The following is an 18,239-nucleotide window of genomic DNA, read 5'->3' on the forward strand; positions in this document are numbered from 1 at the left end:
GGGCAGTGTGTGAGAGTGGGCAGTGTGTGTGTGTGAGCGGGCAGTGTGTGTGTGTGTGAGCGGGCAGTGTGTGTGTGAGCGGGCAGTGTGTGTGTGAGAGTGGGCAGTGTGTGTGTGTGAGCGGGCAGTGTGTGTGTGAGCGGGCAGTTTGTGTGTGAGCGGGCAGTGTGTGTGTGAGAGCGGGCAGTGTGTGTGTGAGCGGGCAGTGTGTGTGTGTGAGCGGGCAGTGTGTGTGTGTGAGCGGGCAGTGTGTGTGTGAGAGCGGGCAGTGTGTGTGTGAGCGGGCAGTGTGTGTGTGTGAGCGGGCAGTGTGTGTGTGAGCGGGCTGTGTGTGTGTGAGCGGGCAGTGTGTGTGTGTGAGCGGGCAGTGTGTGAGAGAGCGGGCAGTGTGTGTGTGAGAGCGGGCAGTGTGTGTGAGAGCGGGCAGTGTGTGTGAGAGCGGGCAGTGTGTGTGTGTGAGCGGGCAGTGTGTGTGTGTGAGCGGGCAGTGTGTGTGTGAGAGCGGGCAATGTGTGTGTGAGAGCGGGCAGTGTGTGTGTGAGCGGGCAGTGTGTGAGAGCGGGCAGTGTGTGTGAGAGCGGGCAGTGTGTGTGTGAGCGGGCAGTGTGTGTGTGTGAGCGGGCAGTGTGTGTGTGAGCGGGCAGTGTCTTTGTGTGAGCGGGCAGTGTGTGTGTGAGCGGGCAGTGTGTGTGTGTGAGCGGGTAGTGTGTGTGTGTGAGCGGGCAGTGTGTGTGTGTGAGCGGGTAGTGTGTGTGTGTGAGCGGGCAGTGTGTGTGTGAGAGCGGGCAGTGTGTGTGTGAGCGGGCAGTGTGTGTGTGAGAGAGGGCAGTGTGTGTGTGTGAGCGGGCAGTGTGTGTGTGAGAGAGGGCAGTGTGTGTGTGTGAGCGGGCAGTGTGTGTGTGAGCAGGCAGTGTGTGTGAGAGCGGGCAGTGTGTGTGTGTGAGCGGGCAGTGTGTGTGTGTGAGCGGGCAGTGTGTGTGTGTGAGCGGGCAGTGTGTGTGTGTGAGCGGGCAGTGTGTGTGTGTGAGCGGGCAGTATGTGTGAGAGCGGGCAGTGTGTGTGTGTGAGAGCGGGCAGTGTGTGTGTGTGTGAGCGGGCAGTGTGTGTGTGTGTGAGCGGGCAGTGTGTGTGAGCGGGCAGTGTGTGTGTGTGTGAGCGGGCAGTGTGTGTGAGCGGGCAGTGTGTGTGTGAGCGGGCAGTGTGTGTGTGTGAGCGGGCAGTGCGTGTGTGTGAGCGGGCAGTGCGTGTGTGTGAGCGGGCAGTGTGTGTGTGAGCGGGCAGTGTGTGTGTGAGCGGGCAGTGTGTGTGTGAGAGCGGGCAGTGTGTTTGTGAGCGGGCAGTGTGTGTGAGCGGGCAGTGTGTGTGTGTGAGCGGGCAGTGTGTGTGTGAGAGCGGGCAGTGTGTGTGTGAGCGGGCAGTGTGTGTGTGTAAGCGGGCAGTGTGTGTGTGAGCGGGCAGTGTGTGTGTGTGAGCGGGCAGTGTGTGTGTGAGAGCGTGCAGTGTGTGTGTGAGCGTGCAGTGTGTGTGTGAGCGGGCAGTGTGTGTGTGTCAGCGGGCAGTGTGTGTGTGTGAGCGGGCAGTGTGTGTGAGAGCGGGCAGTGTGTGTGTGAGAGCGGGCAGTGTGTGTGTGAGAGCGGGCAGTGTGTGTGTGAGAGCGTGCAGTGTGTGTGTGAGCGTGCAGTGTGTGTGTGAGCGGGCAGTGTGTGTGTGTCAGCGGGCAGTGTGTGTGTGTGAGCGGGCAGTGTGTGTGAGAGCGGGCAGTGTGTGTGTGAGAGCGGGCAGTGTGTGTGTGAGAGCGGGCAGTGTGTGTGTGAGAGCGGGCAGTGTGTGTGAGAGCAGGCAGTGTGTGTGTGTGAGCGGGCAGTGTGTGTGTGTGAGCGGGCAGTGTGTGTGTGAGAGCGGGCAGTGTGTGTGTGAGAGCGGGCAGTGTGTGTGTGAGCGGGCAGTGTGTGTGTGAGCGGGCAGTGTGTGTGTGTGAGCGGGCAGTGTGTGTGTGAGCGGGCAGTGTGTGTGTGAGCGGGCAGTGTGTGTGTGAGCGGGCAGTGTGTGTGTGAGAGCGGGCAGTGTGTGTGTGTGAGCGGGCAGTGTGTGTGTGAGCGGGCAGTGTGTGTGTGAGAGCGGGCAGTGTGTGTGTGAGAGCGGGCAGTGTGTGTGTGAGAGCGGGCAGTGTGTGTGTGAGAGCGGGCAGTGTGTGTGTGAGAGCGGGCAGTGTGTGTGTGTGAGCGGGCAGTGTGTGTGTGTGAGCGTGCAGTGTGTGTGAGAGCGGGCAGTGTGTGTGTGAGCGGGCAGTGTGTGTGTGTGAGCAGGCAGTGTGTGTGTGTGAGCGGGCAGTGTGTGTGAGAGCGGGCAGTGTGCGTGTGTGAGCGGGCAGTGTGTGTGTGAGCGGGCAGTGTGTGTGTGAGCGGGCAGTGTGTGTGTGTGAGCGGGCAGTGTGTGTGAGAGAGCGGGCAGTGTGTGTGAGAGAGCGGGCAGTGTGTGTGTGAGCGGGCAGTGTGTGTGTGAGAGAGCGGGCAGTGTGTGTGTGTGAGCGGGCAGTGTGTGTGTGAGAGCGGGCAGTGTGTGTGTGAGCGGGCAGTGTGTCTGAGAGAGCGGGCAGTGTGTGTGTGTGAGCGGGCAGTGTGTGTGTGTGAGCGGGCAGTGTGTGTGTGAGCGGGCAGTGTGTGTGTGAGAGCGGGCAGTGTGTGTGTGAGAGCGGGCAGTGTGTGTGTGTGAGCGGGCAGTGTGTGTGTGTGAGCGGGCAGTGTGTGTGTGTGAGCAGGCAGTGTGTGTGTGAGCGGGCAGTGTGTGTGTGAGAGAGGGCAGTGTGTGTGTGAGAGAGGGCAGTGTGTGTGTGAGAGCGGGCAGTGTGTGTGTGTGAGCGGGCAGTGTGTGAGAGTGGGCAGTGTGTGTGTGTGAGCGGGCAGTGTGTGTGTGTGTGAGCGGGCAGTGTGTGTGTGAGCGGGCAGTGTGTGTGTGAGAGTGGGCAGTGTGTGTGTGTGAGCGGGCAGTGTGTGTGTGAGCGGGCAGTTTGTGTGTGTGAGCGGGCAGTGTGTGTGTGAGAGCGGGCAGTGTGTGTGTGAGCGGGCAGTGTGTGTGTGTGAGCGGGCAGTGTGTGTGTGTGAGCGGGCAGTGTGTGTGTGAGAGCGGGCAGTGTGTGTGTGAGCGGGCAGTGTGTGTGTGTGAGCGGGCAGTGTGTGTGTGAGCGGGCTGTGTGTGTGTGAGCGGGCAGTGTGTGTGTGTGAGCGGGCAGTGTGTGAGAGAGCGGGCAGTGTGTGTGTGAGAGCGGGCAGTGTGTGTGAGAGCGGGCAGTGTGTGTGAGAGCGGGCAGTGTGTGTGTGTGAGCGGGCAGTGTGTGTGTGTGAGCGGGCAGTGTGTGTGTGAGAGCGGGCAATGTGTGTGTGAGAGCGGGCAGTGTGTGTGTGAGCGGGCAGTGTGTGAGAGCGGGCAGTGTGTGTGTGAGCGGGCAGTGTGTGTGTGTGAGCGGGCAGTGTGTGTGTGAGCGGGCAGTGTCTTTGTGTGAGCGGGCAGTGTGTGTGTGAGCGGGCAGTGTGTGTGTGTGAGCGGGTAGTGTGTGTGTGTGAGCGGGCAGTGTGTGTGTGTGAGCGGGTAGTGTGTGTGTGTGAGCGGGCAGTGTGTGTGTGAGAGCGGGCAGTGTGTGTGTGAGCGGGCAGTGTGTGTGTGAGAGAGGGCAGTGTGTGTGTGTGAGCGGGCAGTGTGTGTGTGAGAGAGGGCAGTGTGTGTGTGTGAGCGGGCAGTGTGTGTGTGAGCAGGCAGTGTGTGTGAGAGCGGGCAGTGTGTGTGTGTGAGCGGGCAGTGTGTGTGTGTGAGCGGGCAGTGTGTGTGTGTGAGCGGGCAGTGTGTGTGTGTGAGCGGGCAGTGTGTGTGTGTGAGCGGGCAGTGTGTGTGTGTGAGCGGGCAGTATGTGTGAGAGCGGGCAGTGTGTGTGTGTGAGAGCGGGCAGTGTGTGTGTGTGTGAGCGGGCAGTGTGTGTGTGTGTGAGCGGGCAGTGTGTGTGAGCGGGCAGTGTGTGTGTGTGTGAGCGGGCAGTGTGTGTGAGCGGGCAGTGTGTGTGTGAGCGGGCAGTGTGTGTGTGTGAGCGGGCAGTGCGTGTGTGTGAGCGGGCAGTGCGTGTGTGTGAGCGGGCAGTGCGTGTGTGTGAGCGGGCAGTGTGTGTGTGAGCGGGCAGTGTGTGTGTGAGCGGGCAGTGTGTGTGTGAGAGCGGGCAGTGTGTTTGTGAGCGGGCAGTGTGTGTGAGCGGGCAGTGTGTGTGTGTGAGCGGGCAGTGTGTGTGTGAGAGCGGGCAGTGTGTGTGTGAGCGGGCAGTGTGTGTGTGTAAGCGGGCAGTGTGTGTGTGAGCGGGCAGTGTGTGTGTGTGAGCGGGCAGTGTGTGTGTGTGAGAGCGTGCAGTGTGTGTGTGAGCGTGCAGTGTGTGTGTGAGCGGGCAGTGTGTGTGTGTCAGCGGGCAGTGTGTGTGTGTGAGCGGGCAGTGTGTGTGAGAGCGGGCAGTGTGTGTGTGAGAGCGGGCAGTGTGTGTGTGAGAGCGGGCAGTGTGTGTGTGAGAGCGTGCAGTGTGTGTGTGAGCGTGCAGTGTGTGTGTGAGCGGGCAGTGTGTGTGTGTCAGCGGGCAGTGTGTGTGTGTGAGCGGGCAGTGTGTGTGAGAGCGGGCAGTGTGTGTGTGAGAGCGGGCAGTGTGTGTGTGAGAGCGGGCAGTGTGTGTGTGAGAGCGGGCAGTGTGTGTGAGAGCAGGCAGTGTGTGTGTGTGAGCGGGCAGTGTGTGTGTGTGAGCGGGCAGTGTGTGTGTGAGAGCGGGCAGTGTGTGTGTGAGAGCGGGCAGTGTGTGTGTGAGCGGGCAGTGTGTGTGTGAGCGGGCAGTGTGTGTGTGTGAGCGGGCAGTGTGTGTGTGAGCGGGCAGTGTGTGTGTGAGCGGGCAGTGTGTGTGTGAGAGCGGGCAGTGTGTGTGTGTGAGCGGGCAGTGTGTGTGTGAGCGGGCAGTGTGTGTGTGAGCGGGCAGTGTGTGTGTGAGCGGGCAGTGTGTGTGTGAGCGGGCAGTGTGTGTGTGACCGGGCAGTGTGTGTGTGAGCGGGCAGTGTGTGTGTGTGAGCGGGCAGTGTGTGTGTGTGAGCGGGCAGTGTGTGTGTGAGCGGGCAGTGTGTGTGTGAGCGGGCAGTGTGTGTGTGTGAGCGGGCAGTGTGTGTGTGTGAGCGGGCAGTGTGTGTGTGTGAGCGGGCAGTGTGTGTGTGTGAGCGGGCAGTGTGTGTGTGAGCGGGCAGTGTGTGTGTGAGCGGGCAGTGTGTGTGTGTGAGCGGGCAGTGTGTGTGTGAGAGCGGGCAGTGTGTGTGTGAGCGGGCAGTGTGTGTGTGAGCGGGCAGTGTGTGTGTGTGAGCGGGCAGTGTGTGTGTGAGAGCGGGCAGTGTGTGTGTGTGAGCGGGCAGTGTGTGTGTGTGAGCGGGCAGTGTGTGTGAGAGCGGGCAGTGTGTGTGTGTGAGCGGGCAGTGTGTGTGTGAGCGGGCAGTGTGTGTGTGAGCGGGCAGTGTGTGTGTGTGAGCGGGCAGTGTGTGTGTGAGCGGGCAGTGTGTGTGTGAGAGCGGGCCGTGTGTGTGTGAGCGGGCACTGTGTGTGTGAGAGCGGGCAGTGTGTGGGTGAGAGCGGGCAGTGTGTGGGTGAGAGCGGGCAGTGAGTGTGAGAGCGGGCAGTGTGTGTGTGAGAGCGGGCAGTGTGTGTGTGTGAGCGGGCAGTGTGTGTGTGAGCGGGCAGTGTGTGTGTGAGAGCGGGCAGTGTGTGTGTGAGCGCGGGCAGTGTGTGTGTGAGAGAGGGCAGTGTGTGTGAGAGCGGGCAGTGTGTGTGTGTGAGAGCCGGCAGTGTGTGTGAGAGAGGGCAGTGTGTGTGTGTGAGCGGGCAGTGTGTGTGTGTGAGCGGGCAGTGTGTGTGTGAGCGGGCAGTGTGTGTGTGAGCGGGCAGTGTGTGTGAGCGGGCAGTGTGTGTGTGAGAGCGGGCAGTGTGTGTGTGAGCGGGCAGTGTGTGTGTGAGCGGGCAGTGTGTGTGTGTGAGCGGGCAGTGTGTGTGTGTGAGCGGGCAGTGTGTGTGTGTGAGCGGGCAGTGTGTGTGTGAGCGGGCAGTGTGTGTGTGTGAGCGGGCAGTGTGTGTGTGTGAGCGGGCAGTGTGTGTGTGAGCGGGCAGTGTGTGTGTGAGCGGGCAGTGTGTGTGAGCGGGCAGTGTGTGTGTGAGAGCGGGCAGTGTGTGTGTGAGCGGGCAGTGTGTGTGTGAGCGGGCAGTGTGTGTGTGTGAGCGGGCAGTGTGTGTGTGTGAGCGGGCAGTGTGTGTGTGTGAGCGGGCAGTGTGTGTGTGAGCGGGCAGTGTGTGTGTGAGAGCGGGAAGTGTGTGTGTGAGAGCGGGCAGTGTGTGTGTGTGAGCGGGCAGTGTGTGTGTGTGAGCGGGCAGTGTGTGTGTGAGAGCGGGCAGTGTGTGTGTGAGAGCGGGCAGTGTGTGTGAGAGCGGGCAGTGTGTGTGGGGGCAGTGTGTGTGTGTGAGCGGGCTGTGTGTGTGAGCGGGCAGTGTGTGTGTGTGAGCGGGCAGTGTGTGTGTGTGAGCGGGCAGTGTGTGTGTGAGCGGGCAGTGTGTGTGTGAGCGGGCAGTGTGTGTGTGAGCGGGCAGTGGTGTGTGTGAGCGGGCAGTGTGTGTGTGTGAGCGGGCAGTGTGTGTGTGAGCGGGCAGTGTGTGTGTGAGCGGGCAGTGTGTGTGTGAGCGGGCAGTGTGTGTGTGAGCGGGCTGTGTGTGTGTGTGAGCAGGCAGTGTGTGTGTGAGCGGGCAGTGTGTGTGTGAGAGCGGGCCGTGTGTGTGTGAGCGGGCACTGTGTGTGTGAGAGCGGGCAGTGTGTGTGTGTGAGCAGGCAGTGTGTGTGTGAGCGGGCAGTGTGTGTGTGAGAGCGGGCCGTGTGTGTGTGAGCGGGCACTGTGTGTGTGAGAGCGGGCACTGTGTGTGAGAGCGGGCAGTGTGTGGTGAGAGCGGGCAGTGTGTGGGTGAGAGCGGGCAGTGTGTGTGAGAGCGGGCAGTGTGTGTGTGAGAGCGGGCAGTGTGTGTGTGAGCGGGCAGTGTGTGTGTGAGCGGGCAGTGTGTGTGTGTGTGAGAGCGGGCAGTGTGTGTGTGAGCGCGGGCAGTGTGTGTGTGAGAGAGGGCAGTGTGTGTGAGAGCGGGCAGTGTGTGTGTGTGAGAGCCGGCAGTGTGTGTGAGAGAGGGCAGTGTGTGTGTGTGAGCGGGCAGTGTGTGTGTGTGAGCGGGCAGTGTGTGTGTGAGCGGGCAGTGTGTGTGTGAGCGGGCAGTGTGTGTGTGAGCGGGCAGTGTGTGTGTGAGCGGGCAGTGTGTGTGTGAGAGCGGGCAGTGTGTGTGTGAGCGGGCAGTGTGTGTGTGAGCGGGCAGTGTGTGTGTGTGAGCGGGCAGTGTGTGTGTGTGAGCGGGCAGTGTGTGTGTGTGAGCGGGCAGTGTTTGTGTGTGAGCGGGCAGTGTGTGTGTGTGAGCGGGCAGTGTGTGTGTGAGCGGGCAGTGTGTGTGTGAGCGGGCAGTGTGTGTGTGAGCGGGCAGTGTGTGTGTGAGCGGGCAGTGTGTGTGAGAGCGGGCAGTGTGTGTGTGAGCGGGCAGTGTGTGTGTGAGCGGGCAGTGTGTGTGTGTGAGCGGGCAGTGTGTTTGTGTGAGCGGGCAGTGTGTGTGTGAGCGGGCAGTGTGTGTGTGAGAGCGGGCAGTGTGTGTGTGAGCGGGCAGTGTGTGTGTGTGAGCGGGCAGTGTGTGTATGTGAGCGGGCAGTGTGTGTGTGAGCGGGCAGTGTGTGTGTGAGCGGGCAGTGTGTGTGTGAGCGGGCAGTGTGTGTGAGAGCGGGCAGTGTGTGTGTGTGAGCGGGCAGTGTGTGTGAGCGCGGGCAGTGTGTGTGTGTGAGCGGGCAGTGTGTGTGTGTGAGCGGGAAGTGTGTGTGTGAGCGGGCAGTGTGTGTGTGAGCGGGCAGTGTGTGTGAGAGCGGGCAGTGTGTGTGTGTGAGCGGGCAGTGTGTGTGAGAGCGGGCAGTGTGTGTGTGAGAGCGGGCAGTGTGTGTGTGAGAGCGGGCAGTGTGTGTGTGAGAGCGGGCAGTGTGTGTGTGTGAGCGGGCAGTGTGTGTGTGTGAGCGGGCAGTGTGTGTGTGAGAGCGGGCAGTGTGTGTGAGAGCGGGCAGTGTGTGTGTGAGAGCGGGCAGTGTGTGTGTGAGCGGGCAGTGTGTGTGTGTGAGCGGGCAGTGTGTGTGTGTGAGCGGGCAGTGTGTGTGAGACCGGGCAGTGTGTGTGTGAGCGGGCAGTGTGTGTGAGAGCGGGCAGTGTGTGTGTGAGCGGGCAGTGTGTGTGTGAGAGCGGGCAGTGTGTGTGAGAGCGGGCAGTGTGTGTGTGAGAGCGGGCAGTGTGTGTGTGTGAGCGGGCAGTGTGTGTGTGAGCGGGCAGTGTGTGTGTGAGAGCGGGCAGTGTGTGTGTGAGAGGGCAGTGTGTGTGTGAGAGCGGGCAGTGTGTGTGTGAGAGCGGGCAGTGTGTGTGTGAGAGCGGGCAGTGTGTGTGAGAGCGGGCAGTGTGTGTGTGAGCGGGCAGTGTGTGTGTGAGCGGGCAGTGTGTGTGTGAGAGCGGGCAGTTTGTGTGTGAGCGGGCAGTGTGTGTGTGTGAGCGGGCAGTGTGTGTGTGAGCGGGCAGTGTGTGTGTGAGCGGGCAGTGTGTGTGAGCGGGCAGTGTGTGTGTGAGAGCGGGCAGTGTGTGTGTGTGAGCGGGCAGTGTGTGTGTGAGCGGGCAGTGTGTGTGTGAGCGGGCAGTGTGTGTGAGAGCGGGCAGTATGTGTGTGTGAGCGGGCAGTGTGTGTGTGTGAGCGGGCAGTGTATGTGTGAGCGGGCAGTGTGTGTGTGAGAGCGGGCAGTGTGTGTGTGAGCGGGCAGTGTGTGTGTGAGCGGGCAGTGTGTGTGTGTGAGCGGGCAGTGTGTGTGTGAGCGGGCAGTGTGTGTGTGTGAGCGGGCAGTGTGCGTGTGAGAGCGGGCAGTGTGTGTGAGAGCGGGCAGTGTGTGTGTGTGAGCGGGCAGTGTGTGTGTGTGTGAGCGGGCAGTGTGTGTGTGTGAGCGGGCAGTGTGTGTGAGAGGGGGCAGTGTGTGTGTGAGCGGGCAGTGTGTGTGTGTGAGCGGGCAGTGTGTGTGTGAGAGCGGGCAGTGTGTGTGTGTGAGCGGGCAGTGTGTGTGTGTGAGCGGGCAGTGTGTGTGTGAGCGGGCAGTGTGTGTGAGCGGGCAGTGTGTGTGTGTGAGCTGGCAGTGTGTGTGTGAGCGGGCAGTGTGTGTGTGTGAGCGGGCAGTGTGTGTGTGAGAGCGGGCAGTGTGTGTGTGAGAGCAGGCAGTGTGTGTGTGAGAGCGGGCAGTGTGTGTGTGTGAGCGGGCAGTGTGTGTGTGTGAGCGGGCAGTGTGTGTGTGAGCGGGCAGTGTGTGTGTGAGCGGGCAGTGTGTGTGTGTGAGCGGGCAGTGTGTGTGTGAGCGGGCAGTGTGTGTGTGAGCGGGCAGTGTGTGTGTGTGAGCGGGCAGTATGTGTGTGAGCGGGCAGTGTGTGTGAGAGCGGGCAGTGTGTGTGTGTGAGCGGGCAGTGTGTGTGTGTGAGCAGGCAGTGTGTGTGTGAGCGGGCAGTGTGTGTGTGTGAGCGGGCAGTATGTGTGTGTGAGCGGGCAGTGTGTGTGTGAGAGCGGGCAGTGTGTGTGTGAGCGGGAAGTGTGTGTGTGTGAGCGGGCAGTGTGTGTGTGAGAGCGGGCAGTGTGTGTGTGTGAGCGGGCAGTGTGTGTGTGAGAGCGGGCAGTGTGTGTGAGAGCGGGCAGTGTGTGTGTGAGCGGGCAGTGTGTGTGTGAGCGGGCAGTGTGTGTGTGTGAGCGGGCAGTGTGTGTGTGAGCGGGCAGTGTGTGTGTGAGCGGGCAGTGTGTGTGTGAGAGCGGGCAGTGTGTGTGAGAGCGGGCAGTGTGTGTGTGAGAGCGGGCAGTGTGTGTGTGTGAGCGGGCAGTGTGTGTGTGTGTGAGCGGGCAGTGTGTGTGTGTGAGCGGGCAGTGTGTGTGTGAGCGGGCAGTGTGTGTGTGTTAGCGGGCAGTGTGTGTGTGAGCGGGCAGTGTGTGTGTGAGCGGGCAGTGTGTGTGTGTGTGAAAGCGGGCATTGTGTGTGTGAGAGCGGGCAGTGTGTGTGTGAGAGCGGGCAGTGTGTGTGTGTGAGCGGGCAGTGTGTGTGTGAGCGGGCAGTGTGTGTGTGAGCGGGCAGTGTGTGTGTGTGAGCGGGCAGTGTGTGTGTGAGAGCGGGCAGTGTGTGTGTGAGCGGGCAGTGTGTGTGTGAGAGCGGGCAGTGTGTGTGTGAGAGCGGGCAGTGTGTGTGAGAGCGGGCAGTGTGTGTGAGAGCGGGCAGTGTTTGTGTGAGCGGGCAGTGTGTGTGTGTGAGCGGGCAGTGTGTGTGTGAGAGCGGGCAGTGTGTGTGTGTGAGCGGGCAGTGTGTGTGTGTGAGCGGGCAGTGTGTGTGTGAGAGCGGGCAGTGTGTGTGTGAGCGGGCAGTGTGTGTGTGAGAGCGGGCAGTGTGTGTGAGAGCGGGCAGTGTGTGTGTGAGCGGGCAGTGTGTGTGTGTGAGCGGGCAGTGTGTGTGTGAGAGCGGGCAGTGTGTGTGTGAGAGCGGGCAGTGTGTGTGAGAGCGGGCAGTGTGTGTGTGTGAGCGGGCAGTGTGTGTGTGAGAGCGGGCAGTGTGTGTGAGAGCGGGCAGTGTGTGTGTGAGCGGGCAGTGTGTGTGAGCGGGCAGTGTGTGTGAGCGGGCAGTGTGTGTGTGAGCGGGCCGTGTGTGTGTGAGCGGGCAGTGTGTGTGTGTGAGCGGGCAGTGTGTGTGTGTGAGCGGGCAGTGTGTGTGTGAGCGGGCAGTGTTTGTGTGTGTGAGCGGGCAGTGTGTGTGAGAGAACGGGCAGTGTGTGTGTGAGACCGGGCAGTGTGTGTGTGTGAGCGGGCAGTGTGTGTGTGAGAGCGGGCAGTGTGTGTGCGTGAGAGCGGGCAGTGTGTGTGCGTGAGAGCGGGCAGTGTGTGTGCGTGAGACCGGGCAGTGTGTGTGTGTGAGCGGGCTGTGTGTGTGTGTGAGCGGGCAGTGTGTGTGTGAGACCGGGCAGTGTGTGTGTGTGAGCGGGCTGTGTGTGTGTGTGAGCGGGCAGTGTGTGTGAGACCGGGCAGTGTGTGAGAGACCGGGCAGTGTGTCTGTGATCGGGCAGTGTGTGTGTGAGCGGGCAGTGTGTGTGTGTGAGCGGGCAGTGTGTGTGTGAGAGCGGGCAGTGTGTGTGTGTGAGCGGGCAGTGTGTGTGTGTGAGAGCGGGCAGCGTGTGTGTGATCGGGCAGCGTGTCTGTGTGAGCGGGCAGTGTGTGTGAGAGCGGGCAGTGTGTGTGAGAGCGGGCAGTGTGTGTGTGTGAGCGGGCAGTGTGTGTGTGAGAGCGGGCAGTGTGTGTGTGAGAGCGGGCAGTGTGTGTGAGAGCGGGCAGTGTGTGTGTGAGAGCGGGCAGTGTGGTTGGATTGTCTGCTTCAGTCCCATGTGATTCTCCCCCATGTTCTGTTTCAGGCCAAAGCGTACATCCACTCAATAAGAAAGAATACATCCTCGATGTAACTGCGGAAATGGAGCAAGTTGATCCAAACTTCACCTTCTGTTTCCGACGTTTGCTCTGGTTTCAGCCACTGAAGTTTGAGAACGAGCTGTGTGTGACTGTGCATTATAACCAGGTACAGGGGATATTGCAGTAATGATCGAGCACAAGGCTGCGATGGAGGGAAAGAATTTGATTCCAAATAGGTGTAGAGATGTGGTCGTCTGCTCCAGCTCTAGAGCAGTATCACTGCAGTAACCACAGTATTGGGGCAGAGCAGGAGGGCACATTCACCATTTCTGTATTAGTTTCCACATTCCCAGCTTTAATACATTGGACGAGGCACCAATCTTTGACACACACTCCTAATAGTTGTGTATTTAAGGAAACAAATCAAATATTGTCCTTGCTGAGGGTTTGGGGGGGATGGCAGAGAGGGTGGGAGTCGGAACCTGCTCACTCCCTCCCCTCCCCCTTAACGCAGCGAGTTACTGAGCTCCAGCACAGGCTCACAGTGGACAAAGAGCTCCCTCACAACACAGGAAGGACAAACGTTGACAGGATTAATCCCAGGCTATCATCGGAACAGAGCTGGAGCCACCGGCTGTGCTGTCTGGCACCGGGCTCACCGGCTGTGGTTTCTGGTACCGGGCTCACCGGCTGTGGTGTCTGGTACCGGGCTCACTGGCTGTGCTGTCTGGTACCGGGCTCACTGGCTGTGGTGTCTGGTACCGGGCTCACCAGCTGTGGTGTCTGGTACCGGGCTCACCGGCTGTGCTGTCTGGTACCAGGCTCACTGGCTGTGGTGTCTGGTACCGGGCTCACCGGCTGTGCTGTCTGGTACCGGGCTCACCGGCTGTGGTGTCTGGTACCGGGCTCACCGGCTGTGCTGTCTGGTACCGGGCTCACCGGCTGTGGTGTCTGGTACCGGGCTCACCGGCTGTGGTGTCTGGTACCGGGCTCACCGGCTGTGGTGTCTGGTACCGGGCTCATCGGCTGTGGTGTCTGGTCCCGGGCGCACCGGCTGTGGTGTCTGGTACCGGGCTCACCGGCTGTGGTATCTGGTACCAGGCTCACTGGCTGTGCTGTCTGGTACCGGGCTCACTGGCTGTGGTGTCTGGTACCAGGCTCACCGGCCGTGGTGTCTGGTACCGGGCTCACCGGCTGTGGTGTCTGCTACCGGGCTCACTGGCTGTGCTGTCTGGCACCGGGCTCACCGGCTGTGGTGTCTGGTACCGGGCTCACTGGCTGTGCTGTCTGGCACCGGGCTCACCGGCTGTGCTGTCTGGTACCGGGCTCACTGGCTGTGGTGTCTGGTACCGGGCTCACCGGCTGTGGTGTCTGGTACCGGGCTCACCGGCTGTGGTGTCTGCTACCGGGCTCATCGGCTGTGGTGTCTGGTCCCGGGCTTACCGGCTGTGGTATCTGGTACCAGGCTCACTGGCTGTGCTGTCTGGTACCGGGCTCACCGGCTGTGGTGTCTGGTACCGGGCTCACCGGCTGTGGTGTCTGTTACCGGGCTCACTGGCTGTGCTGTCTGGTACCGGGCTCACCGGCTGTGCTGTCTGGTACCGGGCTCACCGGCTGTGGTACCTGGTACCAGGCTCACTGGCTGTGGTGACTGGTACCGGGCTCACTGGCTGTGCTGTCTGGTACCGGGCTCACTGGCTGTGGTGTCTGGTACCGGGCTCACTGGCTGTGGTGTCTGATACCGAGCTCACTGGCTGTGCTGTCTGGTACCGGGCTCACTGGCTGTGGTGTCTGATACCGAGCTCACCGGTTGTGGTGCCGGTACCAGGGGATCTAAGGCAACGAGAGATCATGAGACTAACTGCAAATGAATCAATTTCAGCCTCTTGTCGAGAGAGATGAATACTTGTTTTGTACGATTTCCACTCATAAATAGCACAGGTAAATATGTTTGTTTTCCAATCCAGATTGTTCCAGATTACCTGAAGGGACTCTTGCATGTCCTGAATCAGGAGATGATGAGTGACAATCAGCTCCAGCAAGTGTCGAAACTGGCAGCTTTGCAGCATCGGGCGAAGGACAGTCTCTACCAGCCCACCATGTGAGTTCATCACCGGAAACTTTAATAGGCACAGAGCAGGTAGACCTGTCCAGAGATACTTCAGAAAGAATTGTCCCTTTAACTCACAGCATCTTATTAGCCTTCTGATAGACACCCAGTCAGGAGTCAAGTCTCACAGTCCGTTAGAACAATTGCTCAGGCAACGGAGGCACAATCCTGAGAATCAGTTAAACAATGGCCGCTGGGTCCCTATCCTAACACTGCCAAACATTGCGGCGCATATTATTTTTAGATGCTGAGAGATTGTTTCCCCTGGCTGGAGAGTCTTTGGCCTAGAAATTCAGTTGCTTGCGCCACCAGTTTGCGCCCAAAGAGGCCACTCAGAGGCTTTAGCGCTACTGGCCACAACCACCGCGATATTTAGCGGGGCGCTAATGGTGGCGTTAGCCTGTAGCGCTGTGCCGCCACCGATGACGTCATCAGTGTGCGCTGCGCCCCGCTACCGCCCCGAGCACCATATTAGGTCGCGGCCGCCTCTTCCGCGCCGGCCGCAAATAGCAACTGGTACACAGGGGCCTACCTGTGGCGGTAGTGGGGCGAGTTAAGGTGGAGGTGCGGCTGGCCGCTTTTTCGGCGGCTGCCTGCCCGCACCTCCGTCCCCGGCCTCCTACACCCCCCACCCCGCGGCATTGCCGGCTGTTTCCCGAGCGCCCGACACTTCTCCTTGGTGCCGGGCTCATTTGCCGGCACTCGCGAGCGGGGATCGCGCTGTTGCAGGCACCTCCCCCTTAGCAGTGGGAGGAAGGCCTGCAGTACCGCAGCCTGCCGTGCCGCAGCGGGTGGCGCTGCGGCACTTTGCGCGCCGATATTCAGTTTCAGCGCCCCAAGCGGGGCGCCTAAAGCCTTGTTTAGCGGCCAGCTTCCATTTGGGGCGCTGAAACTGAATATCCCGATGGCGCAAGCGGCTCCGCGCGCAGCGGTAATTCCGGCGCCCAGGCGAGCTTGGCGCCCCAAACTGAATTTTTAGCCCTAAAACTTGGGGTCATAGTCTCAGGATAAGGAGTCGGCCACTTAAGACTGGGATGAGGAGGAATTTCTTCACTCAGAGGGTTGTGAATCTTTGGATTTCTCTGCCCCAAAGAGTTGTGGATGCTGAGTCTTTGAGTATATTCAGGCTGAGATAGACAGGTTTTTGGACTCTAGGGGAATCAAGGGATATGGGGATAGGGCAGGAAAGTAGAAACATAGATATAAGAGCAGGAGTCGGCCATTCGGCCCCTTGAGCCTGTTCTGCCATTTAATGAGATCATGGCTGATCATCCAAACTCAGTACCCTGTCCCTGCCTTCTCCCCATATCCCTTGATCCCTTTAGCATTAAGAAATATATCTAACTCCTTCTTGAATATATTTAATGAATTGGCCTCAACTGCCTTCTGTGGTAGAGAATTCCATAGGTTCACCACTCCCTGGGTGAAGAAATTCCTCCTCATCTCTGTCCTAAATGGCTTACCCCTTATCCTTAGACTGTGACCCCTGGTTCTGGACAGCCCCGCCATCGGGAACATCCTTCCTGCATCTAGTCTGTCTAGTCCTGTTAGAATTTTATAAGTTTCAATGAGATCCCCTCTCATTCGTCTAAACTCCAGCGAATACAAGCCCAATCGACCCAATCTCTCCTCATACGTCATTCCTGCCATCTCTAATCTCTAATTTCTCTCCACGGATGTTGCCTGGCCTGCTGAGTTTTTCCAGCATTTTCTGTTGTTATTTCGGATTTCCAGCATCTGCAGTATTTTGCTATCATCCCAGATATCAGTCTGGTGAATCTTCGCTGCACTCTCTCCATGGCAAGAACATCCTTCCTCAGATAAGGTGACCAAAACTGCACACAATACTCAAGGTGTGGTCTCACCAAGGCCCTGTACAACTGCAGCAAGACATCCTTGTTCCTGTACTCGAATCCGCTCGCTACGAAGGCCAACATACATTTGCCTTCTTAACTGCCTGCTGCACCTGTATGCTTACCTTCAGCGACTGGTGCACAAGGACACCCAGGTCTCGTTGCACTTCCCCTTTTCCCAATCTATTGCCGTTCAGATAATAATCTGTCTTCCTGTTTTTGCCACCAAAGTGGATAATCTCACATTTATCCACATTATACTGCATTTGCCATGCATCTGCCCAATCACCCAACCTGTCCAAATCATACTGGAGTTTCTCGGCATCCTCCTCACAGCACACACGCCCACCCAGCTTTGTGTCGTCTGCAAACTTGGAGATATTACATCTAGTTCCCTCATCTAGATCATTAGTATATATTGTGAATAGCTGGGGTCCTAGCACCGATCCCTGCGGTACCCCACTAGTCACTGCCTGCCACTCGGAAAAAGACCCGTTTATTCCAACTCTTTGCTTTCTGTCTGCCAACCAGTTCTCTATCCAAGACAGTACCTTACCCCCAATCCCATGTGCTTTAACTTTGCACGCTAATCTCTTCTGAGGGACTTTATCGAAAGCCTTCTGAAAGTCCAAATACACCACATCCACTGGTTCTCCCTTATCTATTCTACCAGTTACATCTTCAAAAAATTCCAGTAGATTAGTCAAGCAAGATTTACCTTTTGTAAATCCATGTTGACTTCGTCCAATCCTGTCACTGTTTTCCAAGTGCTCTGCTATTACATCTTTTATAATGGACTCTAGCATTTTCCCCACTACCGATGCCAGGCTTACCGGTCTATAATTCCCCATTTTCTCTCTACCACCTTTTTTAAATAGTGGGGTTACATTAGCTACCCTCCAATCCATGGGTACTGTTCCAGAGTCTATAGAATTTTGGAAGATGACCAGCAATGCATCTACTATTTCTAGGGCTACTTCCTTAAGTACCCTAGGATGTACATTATCAAGCCCTGGGGATTTATCGGCCTTCAGTCCCATTAATTTTCCTAACACCATTTTCCTACAAATACTGATTTAATTCAATTCCTCCCTCTCATTAGACCCTATTTTCCTCGAAATCTCTGGAAGGTTATGTGTGTCCTCCTTTGTGAAGACAGAACCAAAATATGTATTTAATTGGTCAGCGATTTCTTTGTTCCCCATGAAAAATTCCCCTGATTCTGACTGCAAGGTACCTACGCTTGCCTTCACCAATCTTCTCTTCACATATCTATAGAAGCTTTTACAGTCCGTTTTTATGTTCCCTGAAAGCTTACTCTCATACTCTATTTTCTCCCTCTTAATTAATCCCTTTGTCCTCCTTTGCTGAATCCTAAACTGCTCCCAATCCTCAGTTTTGCTGCTTTTTCTGACCAATTTATATGTCCTCTCCTTGGATCTTATGCTATCCCTAATTTCCCTTGTTAGCCACGGTTGAGTCACCTTTTTTGTTTTATTTTTATGCCAAACTGGGATGAACAAATTCTGTAGTTCATCCATGTGATCTTTAAATGTTTGCCATTGCCTATCCACCATCAACCCTTTAAGGAATGTTCCCCAATCCATCCTAGCCTCGTACCATCGTAGTTTCCTTTATTTAAATTCAGGACCCTAGTCTCTGAGTCAAATACTTCATTCTCCATCTTAATGAAGAATTCTATCATATTATGATAGCAAAATACTGCAGATGTTGGAAATCCGAAATAACAACAGAAAATGCCTGACCTGAGTTTTTCCAGCATTTTCTGTTGTTTCTATCATATTATGATCGCTCCGCCCCAAGGGACCTCGCACAACAAGATTGCTAATTAATCCTTTCTCATTACATAATACCCAGTCTAAGATGGCCTGATCTCTAGTTGGTTCCTCGACATATTGGTCCAGGAAACCATCCCGTATACACTCTAGGAATTCCTCCTCCACAGTATTGTTACTAATTTGGTTAGCCCAATCTATATGTAATAATAATTCAACTTTATTGTCATTGTACAAGTACATGAACAACGAAATGTGATCTTGCAAGCTCCCATGAGTCCAGTACAAATAACATTAACATTAAACGTAAATAGCACCGTCCTGGGAGAAGCAAAGCCGCTGCGTCTGTGCGCGCCGCCATTCCATTTCCACCATTCCTCCTGTCCGACAATCTTCAGCCCAACACCCGGGCCTGCTCACCAGCCGCCCCTCCCGGGGCTCTTTCCGTGACCTTCTCACCAACCGCCCCTCCTCGGGGCTCCTTCTGTGACCTTCTGCACCTGGTTTTCCCTGATGGTCACCCCTCCAGGTACTAACCAGGCCTGGCTCTGCTTAGCTTCACAAGCCTTGCCAGTGACCCTATCCCTAGTCCCAGGAACAGGGTCACTGTGATAACTGCTGTACCCTTATTGCATGTGTCTCTAATTTCCCATTTAATGCCATCCCCAACCTCAGCATTACTGTTTGGGGGTCTGTATACCACTCCCACTAACGTTTTCTGCCCCATGGTATTTCTCAGCTCTGCCCATACAGATTCCACATCATCAGAGCTAATATTCTTCATTACTATTGTGTTGATTTCCTCTTTAACTAGCAATGCTACCCCACCTCCTTTTCCTTTTTGCCTGTCTTTCCTGAATATTAAATACCCCTGGATGTTGAATTCTCAGCCTTGGTCACCCTGGAGCCATGTCTCCGTAA

At 57.8% G+C, this 18,239-nt stretch overlaps 1 protein-coding gene across 1 annotated transcript in view; it reads left to right on the forward strand.

Annotated features, from left to right (window-relative positions):
- myo15aa (myosin XVAa) overlaps positions 1-18,239 on the forward strand; it is a 581,049-nt gene that overhangs the window by 506,854 nt on the left and 55,956 nt on the right. The window contains 2 exon segments of the mRNA XM_086002218.1: positions 11,565-11,725; positions 13,527-13,660. Coding sequence (XP_085858344.1) covers positions 11,565-11,725; positions 13,527-13,660 — 295 coding nt within the window.

Source organism: Somniosus microcephalus, chromosome 11, assembly GCF_052327205.1.
Source record: "Somniosus microcephalus isolate GS21.2 chromosome 11, FLI_Smic_1.0, whole genome shotgun sequence".
In the NCBI taxonomy this organism is placed as follows: Eukaryota; Metazoa; Chordata; class Chondrichthyes; order Squaliformes; family Somniosidae; genus Somniosus; species Somniosus microcephalus.